Source organism: Phascolarctos cinereus, unplaced genomic scaffold (assembly GCF_003287225.1).
Source record: "Phascolarctos cinereus isolate Bilbo 61053 unplaced genomic scaffold, phaCin_HiC Scaffold_2;HRSCAF=192, whole genome shotgun sequence".
In the NCBI taxonomy this organism is placed as follows: Eukaryota; Metazoa; Chordata; class Mammalia; order Diprotodontia; family Phascolarctidae; genus Phascolarctos; species Phascolarctos cinereus.
The window spans coordinates 212,617,487-212,636,956 of record NW_027555625.1 but is presented as its reverse complement, the minus strand read 5'-3'; the positions used below and the strand labels follow the sequence as shown (position 1 = coordinate 212,636,956).

The window sequence follows — 19,470 nt, the reverse complement described above, 5'->3', positions numbered from 1 at the left end:
GTCTCCAAGGGCAAGCCAGAGAAATGTATAGGTGCATATAGGCAGTAGAACAAATGGTCAATTTAGTTAGTTTCTAAAAGCGCATTTTGAAACACCTCCAGTTTGGGAGGTGAGCTTGCCTCTCAGCTAGCTTTCCTGTTGCCATTGGGTTGGCATTGGTAAACACACATGTTTTTACTTTGCAGTCTGTTTTTAGAAACTATGATCATGACCATGATGGGTATATCTCCCAAGAGGATTTTGAAAGTATTGCCGCCAACTTTCCCTTCTTGGATTCCTTCTGTGTGTTGGACAAAGACCAGTGAGTTGTTCTATTTTTTTTAGTTTTAACTCTGTCCTTCTCCTCCTCACTCCTCAAACGTTTTAGAGACAAGAACAGAGTGTTTCATTCCTAGTTCATTTATTTATAGCTTAAACATAACACCTTAGTGAGAAGACGCAAGCTTATGCATCTGGTTTGCTGCTAGTACTTATGAATCAAGTCTTATCCAAATTATACTGTGTGGGTTTTTTGGTGTGAATATTACATTCAAATTTTGTTATCAAGATGAAGTGGTCAATTTTTATATTATCTGGGCTCAAGACTTCCTGTTTGTTTTCCTCTTGATGAGTTCAGCTATTTCAATGATCACACAACTTTTATCAGAAGAGCATTGAAGTGAAATTCAGATAGGCCAAAATAGGAGCAATGGTGAAGGATGAATCACAATCATAATCACCAAATATGTGATACTTTGGGCTAATTTCTAGAATATAACTACTCAGGTTCTATCTGCCCTTCATAATCATAGATGGCCAAGAAATAGTGATTGGCTTTCTCAGGAATAAAACGGAATTATCATATTTTCAAATGATTTTTGAGAAATGAAATAACTCCAAAGATGCTGTGGGGTTAGAGAACCATTTCTACTGGAGAAATATCCAGTATATATTACAATACAACCCCCTCAACAATTTTCCTAGTGTAAAAATTTTCAAAAACATAATTTGGAATTTGGTGAGTAGCTAGGTGGCATAGTGGATAGAGCGCTGGCCCTTGGAGTTAGGAAGACCTGAGTCAAAATCTGGCCTCAGACACTAACTTGCTGTGTGACCCAGAGCAAGTCGCTTAGTCCCGTTTGCTTCAGTTTCTTCATCTGTAAAATGAGCTGGAGAAGGAAATGGCAAACTACTCTAGTATCTCTATAGAGAAAACCCCAAATGGGGTCACAAAGAGTCATACAGGGCTAATCAACTAAACAACAACAATTTGGAATGTATTTGACGTCCCAAAGAAAAGTCTTGACATTTTATCATGAGTGTATCTTAATTAAACCTCAAATTCATCATTTGATATTTGAAGTATAGAACAACTCATTTGATAGAAGGAAATATTAAATATTAAAATGAATAGTAAAGAAAACTACTTCATAGAGTATGACTGCTTGGTTCATTAAGTACTTCACAGAACATCAATGCTTGATTCATTATTTGCTTTGAAATGCAGTAGAAATAACTTTCTCTACTTCTTCCTTCCCTGGATGGAATAGAGAACATCCCATCAGGTGTGGAGAAAATCTCCATCGCCATAGATGCCAGATAAGAGAGTTAGCAAAGCAGTGTCCTTGACTTGAGAGCCAAAGTGGAATACTTAATGGTCTGCCAAATTCTTCATCACTTCCATCCCTCAGTCTCCTCACCTACTGCTCAAAATTGTGCCTTAAGTGCAATTCCTTACTTTTCCCCCTTATCCAGTGGGATTCCTCAGGTGGAACCTCAAACTCCAGCATTTTGGATGGCCCAGGACCAGAACACATCTATGAAGTGATAGCTGCCTCCAGAGGCTTCAGTCTAAGCCTGAAAGATAGAACATCATTTTCAGAGCTGCCTAACCCACCTTGACTGGAATAGCTCCTGACAAAATACCACAGAAAGACAAGTCAATGAGTTCTTGTTGACTTGACTTGCCAAAGAAAGTGAGAATCTCTCTGGGGAAATGGAGCCACACTGCCTCTGTGGATTTCCAGGTTGAAAGCCCAAACAAGTGTCGTTATCTTTATGCTCGCTCAGTTCCCCTAGAGAACTAAGTTCATTACGTATATTAGCATGAATATTAGTTCCAGAAATCATTTTGTTCTTGTGAAGATAGTTTGAATGGTAGACTACTTTTTAATTTTGAAAGGCTAAAAACAACAATGGATTATTAGGATATTTTAAACATACTAACCTTAAATATATTAAAGTTCATAAAAAGACTTGATTACATCGATCTTTAATGTCAGAAATCAACCAACTGAATTCTGAATTTCATTGGGTATTATTACTTTATATATATATATATACATATATATATATATGTATATATATATATATATACAATATATATATATATACACATATATATATACATACATACATACCTACTCAAAATTCAAACATAAATCAAGTTATAGTCATAAAAAGCTTAAACTTTGTAGGAATGAAAGCCAATAGCACATTTTCATGTGATCATACTAATTCAACTAAATGCAAGAAACATTTATTAAGTATCTCCTTTGTGCAAAGCATTATATTAGATTCTAGGGATACTCTCCAGAGCTCAAAAATAGATTTGAGAGTTATCTTTATACAAGTGAAAGGTAAAACCGTGACAATAGATGAATTCTCTAAGGAGAAATGACGTAGAGCAAGAAGAAAAGAGTCCTGGAAATGAATTTCTTGCACTTATAGGATAGGATGAAGAAATAAGATAAGAAGTGTGTGCAGGATGATTCAAGACATAGGAACATAACTAGGACAGTTTGGTATTGCAGAAGTTGTGTGTGAGAGAGATTCAAGAACTTGTGTGTCGGTCAATGGGATCGCATGCTGAGAAGTGAAAAAGGATGAGGATTCAGATAAGACCACTAGTTTGATAAGTAATAAGTAATTTGTGACCTGTAATGACTGTTTTGGTTAAGTTGTGTGGTCAGAAGTCAGACTGAAAGCTATTTACTGGTGTCAGTTGATGAGGAAATAAAGATAATAGAACATTAGCCTTTGAAAGATTTGATAGTGAAAGGAAGAAGAGATAAACTGGCAGCTACCCAAGGGTGTTGTGAAGTTCAAATAGGATGATAGGTATAAAAAGGACTTTGCAGATCCTAAGACTCTATATAATTCTAGTTATCATCATCATTATCAGCAGCAGCAGCAACAGCAGCAGCAGCAGCTTCTAGTCACCAGGTCTCCAGTCTGGTGATGATTTCATTTCATTTTCTGAGCCTTCTATTGTACTTATGCTTATAGAACAATACAGGGGTAAGTTGGTGTTAAAATTGGACTTTTGAGAAAAACAAAATATATGCTATATATATGTATATATGTATAAGTTTAATATGCATAATTAAAACTTTCTCAAATCTAGTCATAACCCCCTCAATAAATCAAGCTTTCGCTCATAGTGTTTGCCAATTTCTGAGCTCTAAATGCGCATGCTGAAAATTTAACAATTGAGTTTTCAAGCTGAATAGAGCTGGCTAGGAAGCTAGGTGGTACAGTGGATAGAACACTGGGTGTTAGATTAGGACAGATCTGAGTTCAAATCCAACTTCAGACACATACTAGCTATGTGGATCTAGGCAAGTCACCTAACTTTTGCTTGCCTTATTTTCAACACTAAAATGAGCATAATAATAATAGCACCTACCTCCTGGGATTGTTGGGACAATATTTGTAAAGCACTTAATACAGTGCCTGGCACCTAGTAGGTGCTTAATAAATGGTTGTTTCCTTCCTTTCAGCAGACCCTTGGTTGTGACAGTCAGAAGCCATGTGAAAAGGGATTGAACAGTAATCAGTTGATGAGGAAATGGAGGCAGGGATTAATTTTCCTTTGGGAGATTTGTCAGTGAAAGGAAGAAGAGAAAAGCAAGCAGCAACAGTTAAAGAAAAGGATGAAGGGCAGGTTGTTCTAAGAGTAGAGGAGATATTTAATCAGACAGAGCAAAGTTGGTGGAGAGATGCATAAGGAATGGGACTGATTGAACAAGGTCTCTGTAGGAGCAGATGGAAAGGCATGGAATCAAAAGGACAGGCAGATTGATTAGTCCTGAATAGGAAAACTGATAACTGGAAAGGAGAAAAGGATGAGAAATATAAAAATATTAAGGAAGATGTGGCTAGAGAGATACCATGTAGCAGAGAAGAGGGAAATGAGGCAGTTTACTCTGTAACCTTTTCTTCAGTAAACTGCGGGCAAATTTGTCTTGCTAAGAGGAGAGCAAGGGAGACACTAGGCCTTGGGAGTTACATGAAGAAGGTATGAATGGCTTGCAACAGCATCTGGGACCCGTGTAGAGGAAGCAATAGTAAGTCAATTATGAATAAAGCTTTCAAAGAGTAGGGTGAAATAAAATTGGATAAATGTGAAGTGGACTCATCAGCTTGTTTGTTTTCTTCATGATTCCAACTACCCTGAGTCCCACAAGGAAATAAAGCTGTGGGAAGCCAGGAACCCTACACAGGTGGTACAACTGTTCAGAACTGGAAATGAGTTTTGCATTTGCTGTACAAACATGTACACACACAAAGTGACATGTATGGACACCTCCTCATATCTTTGTGAGTCACTGCCCTCTCTCCGGCTTTTTTCTGGGTGTGAATCTGCTCCCAACTGTTCCACTCACCAGGTGCAGGAAGGAAATGAATGGAAATATGGCACCAGAGTGGAACAAAGGTGAAGACTTAAATTGTTAATATTATATTAATAGGATTCCTCCCTTCTGTAATTCTCTTAACAGGGATGGCCTAATTAGTAAGGATGAAATGATGGCTTATTTCCTGAGAGCTAAATCTCAACTCCAGTGTAAAATGGGACCAGGATTTGTCCACAATTTTCAAGAGGTGACCTATCTCAAGCCAACTTTCTGTGAACATTGTGCAGGATTTGTAAGTTTGTTTTTTTAAATTTATTCTGTTTTTCTGTTTATGTCTGTATTTTGTCTCTCTACCTGTTCCTCACTCCATCTCTGTTTCTGTATCTCATTTTTGTAGTAATTTGCTTTGCAGCCTGGGGAAAACAGAAAAACATTATTTTAAAATATTTTGAAATATGCATTTTAAAATTAAAAATTTTAAGTTGTTAGACTTGGCAAGAGTGTAATTCATTTTGAAACACGTTTTAAATTTAAAAATTTTAAGTTGTTAGACTTGGCAAGTGTGTAATTCATTTTGAGACATACATTTTAAATTTAAAAATTTTAAGTTGTTAGACTTGGCAAGAGTGTAATTCATCAATAACTTAGTGACTAAAGCAAGATCATATGGTTTAGATGTGTGCTTCTGAAATATGTAGCTCACAAAAGCAGGTCAGGTATATGAGGTCTGCCCACAAAAGCAGGATGGTTTGTCTAAAAATCTTAATTTTAGAGACATGAACAAGCTGAACAAATACACAGACATTGCTATTATCTGTGTTGTTATCTACTTTGTGTAGTCCCATACTGCCAGTCTTTTAGAATTCAACTTGAATCAATGCAAAGATCACTAGTTCAAAGTTGCTTTAAATTTAAAAAGGGGAAAAAATTGTTTTTTGAGGTAAGTAGTAAAACTTAATGAAAATAGTGCATACTTTGCTGTTCTTATATTTTGAAAATCCTTTATGAGCTAATAGGCTAATGAGAAAATGAAGCCAAACTTTTGATTTCTCCATATTTTTTTTTGGTGGGGTGATAATGGGGTTCTAATCATGTGCTGCCATTGGTCCAGAGAATTTCTATTGTAGAAACTCCCTTCACTGATGAGGAACAACTCATTTATAGTAGCCTTAGAGAGTTGCCTTAGCTACTGAAAGATTGAAATGACTTGCTCACAGTCACATGGTCAGTAGATATAAGAAGCAGGACTAGAACTTACTTCTTCCTGACTCTAAGGCCAGCTATCCATCCAATATAACATACTATCTCCCAGCTACCTTATTATGTTCAAAGACAAAGGAATCCCACTTGCTCATCATTGGTTAATTGACAGATATGGGAGAATACTCCATGCAAAGAGAAAAATGGGAAAGAAATTATAGTGATACTGAAAATAAATTTGATCTTGTAGAATAAATGGATAAATCATTCACAGAATGTGAAATCTGAAAGGGTCTTATAAAGTCTTGTCATCTAAGTCCTTCATTTTATAGAGCAGGTAAATGAGGCTCTTAAAAGTGAAGTCTATGTCACATGAGTAGGTAGATAAGGATTTGATTCCTCCTTCTGATACTGCCTAGCATCACAAGCACTTAATAAATGTTTATTGATTGATTGAAGTCACTTATCTGGGCTTTGGCTTTCTCTTCTGTATTTTAAGCGAATTGGACTCAGTGATCTCTGTGGTTTCAGCCAATTTTAAACCCAGTCTGAGTCTAGAACACAGGTCTTGTGACTGACTCCCAATCTCATGCAATCACATTATGTTGCCACAATAACTTTAGCACACTGGACTCTGTCCATAATTGCCTACAAATAAGGTTACCTTTGTGTTAGTAAAACCATTATTGATTTTAATAATGGATATCATCATGCCCATTTAATGTAAAAAGAAATTGATGTCTAAGTAAGTTATTTGCCTTTATATGCACAGCAAATAAGTGGCAAAGACAGGAGTACAAAGACCCTCATATCTTTCTGAATCTTTTCTTGCCCAGTGCTCCCTCCATTGTATGACATTACTTCCCCTACATATAAATAGGTATATAATAACTGGAAAAAAGGATACTCTCATATATTCAACAATTGAACAAGCTCTTACTAGGTTCCTAATATGTGCCAATGGGTCACCTAGGTGGTGCAGTGGATAGAGTGCCAGGCCTGCAGTCAGGAAGGCTCATCTCCCTGAGTTCAAATCTGGCCTCAGACACTTAATATCTGTGTGACCCTGGGCAAGTCATTTAACTCTGTTTGCCTCATTTCCCTCACCTGTAAAATGAGCTGGAGAAGGAAATGACAAACCACTCTTTGCCAAGAAAACCTCAAATGAGGTCATGAAAAGTTGGATATGACTAAAAATTACTGAACAATAACAACTACAATAATAACAATATGTGCCAAGCAAGATGCGGGGCCCTGGGGATACAAATACAAAAGTGAGACAATCACTGCCTGCAAGGAGCTTCCATTCTGCTTTGGAGCTGGTGAACAAAATCTAGACAGATAAGTGAATACAAAATAAATGAAAAGTGATAAAGTACCAACAATTAGGAAAAGTAGCTCCCAAAGCATGTGCTGTTGTATTGTCCTGAAGTTTAGTCAGAAGGGAGCTGAGTAGAGCTGGTTTCTATATGAAGGCCTTTATTATTTCAAAAGGTTTTGTTTCTGCTACCAAGGCATTCATTCTCTTTCTCTCCCTGTTAGTTGATCTTTATTATTATTGTTTTCAAGTCATTTTTCAGTCCTGTCTGAGTCTTTGTGACCCTATTTGGGGTTTGGCAAAGGTACTGGAGTGGTTTTGCCATTTCCTTCTCCAGCTTATATTACAGGTGAGGAAATTGAGGAAAACTGGTTTAAGTACCTTGCCCAAGGTCATACAGCTAATAAGGGCCTGCATACAGATTTGAACTCAGGTCCTCCTGACTGTAGGCCCCGTGTTCTAACCACCGTGTCATGCTCACTGTGTTCTAGCTGAACTGTTTCTCCTATATGACATTCCATCTGCCACTCCAGGCCTTTGAACAAATCGCCCTCCATGTCTAGAATATTCTTCCTTTCTTACCTCAGCCTCTTGGAATTCCTAGCTCCCATAAATATTCAGCTGAAATACCTCTTCCTACATAAGATATTTTCTGATCCACTAAATTGTTAGGATTTTCCCCTCTTCTCATTATTTGCATTCCCCTTGTTTATTATATATTCTATGTTTTAAAAATGTACGTGTGATTCCTCCCAGTAGAATGAAAGGGCAGAGACTATTTTGTTTTTTATCTTTTTTTTCCCAACACTTGCACAAAGCCTGGCCTACAGTAGTTAAATAAATGCTTGTTAAAAATTGATTTCTGGGGCAGCTAGGTGGCGCAGTGGATAGAGCACCAGCCTTGGATTCAGGAGGATCTGAGTTCAAACCCAGCCTCAGTCACACAACATATACTAGCTGTGTGACCTTGGGCAAAGTCACTTAACCCCATTGCTCAGCTAAAAAAATTAAAAAAAAATAAAAAAAATAATAAAAAATGAAAGTTGATTTCTATATAATATAGGAACTTAAGGCTCAGAGAGATCAAATGATTGTTCATATACCCAGAGAGAGCAAGTAATAGGCCTGGGACTCAAACAATTCAAGTCTGACTAATAAAAATAGCTAGCACTCACGTAGCATTTTTAAGTTGGTAAACAGCTTTACAAATGTCTCACTTCATCCTCATGGCCACCTTCAGAGGTAGATACTGTTATTATCCCCACTTTACAGATGAGGAAAGTGAGGTTAAAGGACTTGCCTTGAGTCTCACAGCTAGTAAGTGTCAGGGGTTAGATTTAAACTCAAGACTTCCTAACTCTAGGTCAAGTGCTGGCTGTTTCTGCTACTCCAGCTACCTATCTCCTTTTGACTCCAAGTCTGCTGTTCTTTCCTCAGCCCTTTTAATCATTTGGGGCAAATGGTTCAGCATAGGAGTGAGTGTGGTAGAGAGGAAAGAGTGCTGAGCTCACTGCTGACCTTGGAATCCTGGGACCTGAATGCGAATGTCAATTCAACTTCTTACTTCCTCTGTGACCTTGAACAAACAGGGCATTCAGGCTCTCTGGACCTTAATTTTGTCATCGGTAAAATGAGTTGGACTAGACACTAGATGATCTCTGAGGCCCCTTCCAACTCCAAATCCATGATTCTGTGACTGACTCATAGAGTCCTTTTTGGGTGAATGATATGGATGGACAAGGTAGACACATAGAACCCAAGTTCACTCAAGCACTGTTTATGTGTTTCAATTCATCAGCACTACCTGGAGCTACGATACTGATGGAAAATAGACCCCCTCCCTCCCTGCCCCAAATCAGTGCTGAATATGCCAAATGATCAAGTGTTAGAGATAAATGCAAATGGAGGAAATGAAGGAGTAGCTTCACATCTACAAAATGAGGAGTTAGATTAGATCATCTCTAGACCCTGTTCTAGCTATGCATACTAGAACCCTAGGATCTTCTTTTCCCCTAGATTCTCTCCTTCATGCTAGGACAAAGAGGGAGACCCCACTATTCGTTCTGTTCTTGATAGGGGAAATAGGAATGCCTCAGGCTCTCAGAGGGCACCTACAAGGGCTGAGATAGGATAGTGCTGACTGTCAACAGAATGCCAAGCACAAAGTGGTTCAAGTTGGTCCTAAATATAGAATAATGTTTTCCAAGCAGGCTCTATATTTAGAAAGTCATATGTCTTGAGCATGGGTTTGCCTTGATGCTGAGTTATAGGCAAGTGCTTTTGTTTTGAGTCTAAGGCTGAAAATGAAGGCCATTGGGTAATGAAAGCAAACTGGGTAATGAAAGTAAACTGTGCCCTGCATATTGTTAAGTAGGTCCAGGCTCCGGTAAAATCAGGAAGTAAGACTAATTCAAGTATCTTTTGATAGGAAGAGCACTGAGCTTTGAGTCAGGTGGCCTGTGTTCTGGTTGTGGCTCTGCCACCAACTTGCTGGCCAGTTTGCCCTGTCTCTCTGGGCCTCACTTTCTTCATTAATAAAATGATAAAATTCACTTATAAAATTGAGCTATATGGAACCCAAATTACCTTTCAGTCCTAACACCAATAATTCTACAATTTCTGAGTGCTGAAAAAGCTTTCATGGGCCAAAGGAGTGAATTTCTAATGATGGAATATTAGGTGGTGTGTAAGATCGCTTTGAGAAAAGGCTTTTCTAATGCTCTACAAATTATACTGTTAAAATAATTGGTTAAACTTATCTTTGGGGGTAAAATGATTGGAAGTATCAGCTAAATTACATACTATAAGGTATGTATCAGATGGTTATGTGATTTTCCTTACAGCTAAAATGGCCATACGGGAACCAAATAGGAAGGAAATTTTAAAACTCTTATGACAATACTACAAAGGTAGCAGCCTACGTTAACTTTTCATAACGCTAGCCCTGTTTAGAAATAACCACCTAATAGCTAAATGATGAACTGAAATCAGTAAGTCAGTCCAGTATTCATTGAATACCTACTGTGTACAAGGGGGTCATCTCCAGTTGTTCTGATTTTTATCTTGCTATTGGACCCAGATGGCTCCAGAGGGGAAAGTAAGGCTGGTGACTTTTTACAGCCCTCCCTCACTTAACACTTGCAAGTCATGGCATCACCTTCCTAATATCATGTTCCTCTTCCAGAATGAAGGACAAACAACAAAAACAACTATGTACAAACATTATTATGAGTCCTCTAGGGGGAATAGTAGATTAAAACCTCCTAAGGCACAATCCTTGACTTCCTATGGCATCTAGGCCAGTTGAGGAGAGAGAGACCTATACATATAAGATTTAAATCAAGAAGGCAACTTGGAGTAGTGTAGACCAATACCCCCATTTAAAACAAGAAGAAATTAAGGTCCAGAGAAGAGAATCACCCTAGGGTACAGAAGAAAGAGAGTGGGATACATTGATTTGAAACCTGGAGTGCTTTATTCTACACCAGCAGTTCTCAAATTTCTTTTGGTTTCAGGCCCCTTTATATTCTTTAGAAGTGCTGAGAGGGGTAGCTAGATGGTGCAGTGGATAGAGATCCAGCTTTGGAGTCAGGAGGACCTGAGTTCAAATCCAGCCTCAGATACTTGGCACTTACTAGCTGTGTGACCCTGGGCAAGTCACTTAACCCCAATTGCCTCACTGAAAAAGCAAAAAATAAAAAAATAAATAAATAAGAAGTACTGAGAGACTCCAAAGTGCTTTTGTTTATATGGGTTATATCTATCAATGAATTTTAAAACATTTATTCACTTAAAGATGACAATAACAAACATATTACATGTTAACATAAGTAATATTTTTATGAAAAACAACTATATTTTTATAAACAAAAAAATTAATGAGCAGAATGGCATTGCTTTACATATTTGCACAAATCTCTTTAATATCTGGCTTAATAGAAGACAGCTAGATTCTCATATGCACTTTGGCATTGTCTATTGCAAAATGTTGTTATGGTTGAAGTACATGAAGAAAAGGCAGCTCAGTTGCACAGTGATTAGAGAGCGGTCCCTGGAGTCAGGAAGACCTGAGTTCAAATCTGACCTCAAACACTTACTAGCTGTGTGACCTTGGGCAAGTCACTTAACCCAGTTTACCTCAGTTTCCTTATCTGTAACATGAGCTGGAGAAGGAAATGGCAAATCACTCCGGTATCTTTGCCAAGAAAACCCCATGTGGGGTTGTGAAAAATCAGATGTGACAGAACCATAACAATATGAAGAAAATTCAACCTCACATAGATATGTAGTTGGAAAAATAAGTAGGTATTTTAATAGGCAACTAGCATATTAGTATTATGAAAATAGTTTTGATCCTGTGAACCTCCAGAAAAGAATTTGGGGAATTCCAGGGGTCCTTGTACCATGCTTCCCTCTTCTGTTCTCAGCTTCCTTTTTCTCTGAATCTCCTTTTCTGTCACTGGACCTTTCCTCCTGTGATTCCCAAGGCCCTTCTTCTCTTTTTATAACTACCCCCTCCACGCCACCTTCATTTAAACAGGGAGATCTGATGAATCAGAATCTGTAGGTTCAATGCCCTCAGAGGCTGTCTGCCCCAATTTGTACCTGAAGGTGAATCCTCTCCCTTGCTCCCACATTTTGACAAAGGGTCATTAAGCCTCTGCTTAAAAGACTTCAAGGAGGGGCAGCTAGGTGGTCCAGCCCTGGAATTAGGTGGACCTGACTTCAGATCTGTGTGACCCTGGGCAAGTCACTTAACTCTAATTGTTTCCTCCCCCCACCCCCAGACTTAGAGGAAGTCCATTCTATGCACATTTCCACCACTTTAACTGCTTTACCACATATGATAAAGTCTGGGCCCTTCTTGTGATTCCTCTGATGTTGTTCAGTTATGTCCTACTTTTCATGACCCCATGTGGGGTTTTCTTGGCAAAGACACTTGGAGTGGTTTGCCATTTCCTTCTCTAGCTCATGTTACAGGGGAGGAAACTGAAGCAAACTGGGTTGAGTGTCTTGTCCAAAGTCGACAAAGCTTGTAAGTGTCTGAAGCTACATTTGAACTGAGGTCCTCCTGATTCCAGGGCTAGTGCTCTATCCACTGCACCACCTAGCTGCCTTTTAAGCAGAGTCATCTTGACATTTCTATGACAGAGAGGCAATGAGGAGTTGTAGCTAGAGAGCTGACCTTGATAGTACAGATATCCTAGGTTCAAGTCCTATATAGACTGACTGTGTGACCTTGGGTAAATCTCTTGTCCTGTCTCAGAGCTTCTATCAACTCTCTTAACTATAAATTGCAGAACAAATACTAATCTGCATTGGTAGAAGAAATACCTCATTGGAAGCCAACTACACTGGAAGCCTCCACCATGTTGCTCCCTTCTCTTATTAGTGAGTTCCTTTCAGGGATCTCCATTTTGAGGACTGGCCCCAAGTGGCCCTTGCTTCCTGTTCCTCCCTATTATGCTTCTGACTCTTTAGACTTCATCACCATACTGCCATCTTACCCTAGCACTTCCCTTGACATGAGATCTTCTCACTCTGTAATAGCCTTCTTCTATGCTGGACCTCTTCTCCCATTGGTGAGTTCCCTCTGGCCCCAGGAAGGCATTGATTCATCCCCCATCCTGTGCTACTTGACTGTCTCTGCTGTTTGCAATCATGCCATCAGGTTATCCTATCCCCAGTACACCATCTCTTCTTTGAGTTCATATGGTATATTATGCTGCCAAAATAAAACTACCACAATGCAGGAATTATAGAGGTAGAAACCTAATTTTTTTTAACGATTCAAGATTCCAAACCCCCCCAAAAAAACCTAACCCTGATTGGAGTTTCTGAAAAGCTTTAATAAATAAAATTACATAAGAGAGACAGAAAAAGAAATTTGTTTACATATTGCAATATCAAACTTTTTTTTAGGCTTTGAAAGTTGAAAAAGACAGATTTATAATCCCATGGTTCCTTCAATGTCATAAAAGTTGAATAAACTTAAACAGAATCATACTCTCATACATCCCTTAAGGAAACAAACCTAGCTAAACAGACTCTATAGGTAAACTAAGTAAGATAAATGATTAAACTATATTTAGAAAATTCACAGTGGGTTGAGAAGGAAGATTTACATATGTGCACTCAGCATCACTAGAATTCCTTCCTTAAGTGAGGGTAAGTCAAATTACTTTGGGAAGCCATGACTCCTTTTTCTGGCTTTTTTTTTCTGAACAATTTTTGAGGCCTTTTTACAACCCATAACACAGGTTTCAGTCAGCTCAGTTTTCTAACTAGGAGAAATGGTCCTGGTCTCCCTTCCCCAAACAATAATATTAACAAAAGGAGATAAAAAATAAAAAAATTTCACAACACCACAATCCAACTTTACAGCTTCTTTTTGGATGTTGTCAGAATTAAGAGTCAATAGACATTTATTAAGTATTTGCTATGTGCCAGGCACTGTGCTAAGCACTGGGGAGGTAAAGAAAGGCAAAAGACAGCCTCCTCCAGGAGTTCATAGTCTGATGAGAGAAAATAACACATAAAAGAAGCTGAAAAGAGAGAGGGGGAGGTTTACACAGCATGATGAAGTCCTGTAGTTGGGGTGGGAAATGATCTGGAGAGGTGAGAGTTTCAGAGTTGATTTCATTTTGCAGAATGATGAGTTTCTAGGTATCATGAAGTCCAGGAAAATAGCCAGGGGGTAAGTGATGAGATGAATTCCTTGAACAGCCTCCTTGAATGGTAGCAGATATAAGAAGAGTCCTCTAATGTCTACCCTCCACCATCTCCAATCAGAGAGAGAGGTTCTCAGGGGCAAGAGCCTGAAAAGGTGTAAATTTCTGAGGTGATTTCATTTTGCAGAATGATGAATTTCTGGAGATGCTGAAATCCAGGAAAGCAGTGTGGTAGGAAAACATGCTCCATGACAGCAAGGAAAGCTTTTCTTTGTCCTTGTAAGTGTATGCCCAGTGCTTACCACAGTACCAGACACATAGTAAGTGTTTAATAAGTGCTTGCTGCCTCCCCACATAGATGAAATCACAGATTCAGTTTGTTTGTTTTCTTAAGATGAAAGGTAGAGAAATAGAACTGGCACACCAATTTCTTGGGTAGCTTTGGAGACTATCATACCTAAAGAAAACAGCCGTACTTGTCAGCCTCTTCCTGAAAGGGCATTCTCCACCATAACTAAAAAGTAGGGTAAAAAAAGACCAGCCTCCTTCTGCCTAGCTCCCAGGAAATTGGTCAAGTGGTCATTACAGGTCCCATAAATTTGATGTATTTTTAATGGCCTATGATTCATATTTAATTTAGTTCCCTTTTCTGGCCAAAATTTCTCCCTCTTTGAATCAGTCTTATTTAATAGACTGAGGAATTTAAGCTTCTTGAGAGAAGGGTTTGTTTAATTCTTTGGTTTTTTGTGTCCTTAGTACCTACAGTGCCTAGTACATAAGAGATGTTTAACAAATGGTTTTCGATAGACTGATTGTTTAATTGTCAATCAATAATCATCATGATTGGGTAGAGAAAGGTTTGTATTTGAAAGCCACCAAGCACTATACCGAAAGAAGGATCAATGACTATTCTTTTTTGCAAGTGAATCTGTAACTAAACTCTTCTCTGACTGATAGAGACTTGACTATTCTCCTTTCCCACGTGTCAAACAAGAAGCCCAGACATCTGAGGCCTGAGCCAAGGTTGATGTTTAAAACCCATTCCAAGAACCGAAAGTCAATGGGTAGCTATAGACAATGTGGGCAGTAGCTACTAAAACAAACAAATAAACAAATCCCTGATAATTGGTGAAGTTGTAGAAATGACTCCTTCACTCTTTTTGCCTTGAGCTATGTATGCAATTGAACTGGGTTCCTAAAGTCCTAGAGACACAACTCAGCAACTAAAAATAGAGCAGTGTGTGTTCTTCCCCTAGCCTTGTATCTCTGTGAATTCTCAGTCCAGTAGAAAGGCTGTTGACAAGGATAGTGATAAACGAAATCCATTTAGTTTACATTAACAAACCTTTAGCTGCATCCTCATTTGGCTCTTTTTTCCACCATGGGGAGGTGAACTAGGGGGAAAGAGCAGTGATGTATCTGGCATTTTATCGCAGAAGACAAATATGAAATGAAATAGAGTCCATGGCAGATCACCACTCTCAAAAAACGTGCCTACAAATCATCATGAGGTAAAGCTGCTATATTTCCTAATGAACCTTTCCTGGGGTATAGTGCTCTGTGTTGCACTATTTTAGGAAGGGCGTTGACAAACTGGTAACAAATTGGTTACCCGGAGATAAGTAAAATAGTTAGGATCCAGGAGATGATAACTGAGGAGAACTGGCTGCAGGAACTGTGGATATTAAGCCTGAGGAATAGAAGAGGTAGAGAGGGAGCTGTCTTCAAGTATTTCAAGGCTTGACATAAAGGAGAGTATTTAACTTGCTATTCTGGACTTAATAAGGCTGAAGCAGAGGCAAAGGGTGGATACTGCAGAAAGGCTGATTTCAATTGAGTCTAAAGAAAAACTTTATAACAAAGCTATCACAAAGTGAAACTGGCTGCCTTGAGAAGCAATGGTCTCTGCAACAGAAGATGAGGGAATGACACTTCAAGCATAGCAAATGGTCTTAACACAAGTAATGAAACAGGAAAGGACAGAATACGTACAAGTACATGATGGAGGAGATATGGTTAGACAGTAGTTTGTCTACCATCTACTAAGATTTGCAGATTTCCGTAAAGAATAAGACCAGTGGTGTCCTGGTAAAACGTTTAAGAACCAAGTCTTTCTGAAAAAAAAAATGTACATATGATACACTTTTAAGTTTTATCTGCATTTCTTGTTGTTTAGTCATTTTTGAGTCAAGACTGATTTTATGGCCCCATTTGGGGTTTTTCTGGGTAAAATGCTAGAGTGGTTTGCCATTTCCTTCTCCTCTGGGTGAGGAAACAGAGGCAAACAGGATTAAGTGACTTGCCCAGGACCACACAGCTAGGAAGTATCTGAGGCCAGGTTTGAACTCAGAAAGAAGAGTCTTCCTGATTCCAGGTCTGGCACTCTATCCAGCATGCCATCTAGCTGTCCTGGGCTTCATATACCAGGTTTAAGAGTATAGACATCATTCATGGAATGGGAATACCCTGAAGGCCCTTGGGCCATGGAATGATGTGCTCAGAACTGAGTGTTAGGAAGAAATTGAGCATTTCATGGCAGTCTGATCCAGTGGAAAGAACATGAAAGTGCATGAACTCAGAGTACCTATGTTTGAATCCCAGCCATTCTGCTTACTCCCTGCAGAACCTTGGGTAAATCACTTAAATTCTCTTGACCTCAGTTTCCCCATTTTTAAGGTGAAAGAGTTGAAATCTATTAGTTTTAAGTTTTCTTCCATCTCTAAATTTTTGAATGACTTCTACAAAAGTCTAGAGGACCACTTAACGTACAGTGCCTGGCATTAGTAGCTTAATAAATGCTTATTGATTAGACCAATAGAAGAGATTCCTGCTCAGGTAAAATTTGGAGTAGAAGACCTCTAAATTTTTTTTTCTAATTCAGAGATTCTATGATTGGGGGATTTATATTTGGGATTTTGATGCAAGATGAGATACTTGAAAACTAGAACAAATGTAGGTTTTACCTTTCAAAAGCCATAGTGACTTTTGAATCCTACCAAAGGTATAAAGAGTGAGGACATGCAGTATTATAGGTTATTTCCAACTCGTTATTGTTTTCACTACAGCATTGTAAATAATGAGGCACATAGAATGAAAAGATACTTTAATTAGATTGGCACAGGTTTTTTCAATGTCTATTTGCTAGTAATACTATACAGAGGTAGAAGAATTGGTAATAAAACTTTTGGTACTGTGACGTTCAGATTAGTTGACTGTGGTACTTTTCTCATTTTTCTTGGAAATGGTATTACTAGATCAATGAAGTACCTCAAGGTAAATGAGATCCTTTCAGACAACTGGTTTTTGGCCAAACAGGGTTTAGACCAAGTGCACTTGGGAACCAGTTCTGACCCAGGGAAAACCAGATTTCTAAATGTTTTTTTTTTCTTTTTAGAAAATATTATTTATTTTTAACATTCTTTTCTTTTTAAAATTTGAATTTCCAATTCTCTCCCTCCCTTTTAGTGCTTCCCTTTCCATTGAGAAGGCAAACAAGACAATATAAATTATACATGAAAACATGCAAAATATTTGCATGTTAGCCATATTTCAAAAAACAAACAAGAAAATGAAACTTCGATTTATACTCTGAGTTCTTCAGTTCTCTGTCTGGGGGTAGACAGAATTTTTTCATCACGAGTCCTTTGCAAGTCTCTTGAATCATTGTGTTGATCAGATTAGCCAAGTCTTTCACAGTTGATCATCATTACAACATTACTGTTGCTATGCACAATGATCTCCCAGTTCTTCTCACTTCACTTTGCACCAGTTCATATAGGTCTTGCTAAGTTTTTCTGAAACCACTCCCCTCATCATTTCTTATAGCATAATAGTATGCCACAATTTGTTTAGCCATTCTCTGATAAGCATCCCTTCAATTTCCAATTCTTTGTAGCCACAAAAAAAAAGTGCTACTATAAATATTTCTGTACATATAGGTCCTGTTCATTTAATGGGGTATAGACTTAGTAGAGGTATTGCTGGGTCAAAGGATGTGCACAGTTTTATAGCACTTTGTGCATAGTCCAGATTGTTCTCCAGAAGGGTTGGACCAGTTCACTAATGTACTTGTTTTCCTTATTCCCTCCAGCATTTGTCATTTCTGATAGGTGCCAGGTAGTACCTCAGAGTTGTTTTAATTTGCCTTTCTCTAATCAACAGTGATTTAGAGCATTTTTTTAAATATGACTATAGATAGCTTTGACTTCTTCTGAAAATGCCCATTCATATTATTCTTTTACCATTTATCAGTTGGGAAATGGCTCTTATTTTGATTTGAGAAGTTTGATTTGAGAAATTATTTTAAAGTTGTTTGGAGGGGAATGTTGGGAGAGCTCAGCTGGGTATGTGCCTATACTCTATCGGATTGTTTAAATTTTTGTTGTGAGCATTTACATTTCAGAAATCATTAATTGTCACAAATCATGGCTTGATTTATTGCATTGTTGATTATTTAGATCTGTGAAAGTGTTAATAATTAATACTTTTTTCCCCCCTGGGAATGTGAGGTCTTTACACATTTATCAGCATACCCCTGTGTTGCTCTATAAAACTGCCTGAGGTCAGCAGGAGGGTATTAGAAAGCTCAGAGAATGAAGTCATCACCAACCTATAGACTTGGTGCCTACAGAGCCTACAGCATTGATTAATAATAATAATAATAATAATAATGATAACTGGGCATTTATGCAGTGCTTTATGGTTTACAAAATGTTTTTATATCCATTATTTTGTTTGAGCCTCACAATATCCTTAGTTTAGATCTAGGAGGGACTTTAAAGCTTATTTAGTTCACCCCTTTTATTTTACAAGTGAGAAAACTGAAATGAACGACAAAGAGGGGAAGTAATTTCCAGGTCACATAGATAAAAAGTAGATCTGAATTTTAACCTAGGTACTATGACTTCAAATCTAGCTACTTTAGTGGACCTCTGCCACTATGGCTAAGGTTTCTTCTGAGCAACTGGTGGTGCTGTAGTGCATACAGTGCTGGACCTAAAGTCAGGATTCCTGAGTTCAGATCTGGCTCAGACACTTAATAACCCCGGGCAAGCCACTTAACCCTATTTGCCTCAATTTTTGCACCTGTAAAATGAGCTAAAGAAGAAAATGGTAAACTATTTCAGTATCTTTGCCAAGAAAACCCCAAATGGGCCACGAAGAGTCAAATAGGACTGAAAGATTCAACGACGACAAAAGGTTTCTTCTATCTCTAGACTGACCATCCTATGAAGAAAAGAGTTTTTTTTTCCCCCTCCACATTACTTTCCTCCCACACAAGAGACTAATTGGATGGTCTAGGGCAGGGGTGGGGAACTTGAAGTCTCCAGGCCACGTGTGGCCTTCTAGGTCCTTGGGTGTGGCCTTTTGACTGAGTCCATGTTTTACAGAACAAATCCTTTTATTAAGGGGATTTGTTCTGTGAAGTTTGGATTCAGTCAAAGGGGCCGCACTTAAGGACCTAAAGGGCCACATGTGGCCTCGAGGCCGCAGGTTCCCCACCCTTGGTCTAGAGTGAGAGGACGGGGTGGAATGGGGCGGGGGTGGGTTGGTTCTTGAATGAAAGCCATCAGGCAAAACTCTGCAGACTTCACTACTTTGCCCAGAGTTAACAACAGATAGTTTTCCTTCCAGCTTCAATTTTCCATCTTGGCTGCTACTCAAG

The 19,470-nt window shown here is 38.4% G+C and overlaps 1 protein-coding gene across 1 annotated transcript in view; it reads left to right on the top strand.

The window, feature by feature from the left end:
* The window catches only part of RASGRP3 (RAS guanyl releasing protein 3), a 115,652-nt gene that overhangs the window by 85,410 nt on the left and 10,772 nt on the right, over positions 1-19,470 (top strand). The window contains 2 exon segments of the mRNA XM_078149776.1: positions 186-301; positions 4,761-4,908. Of these exon segments, the coding sequence (XP_078005902.1) occupies positions 186-301; positions 4,761-4,908 (264 nt within the window).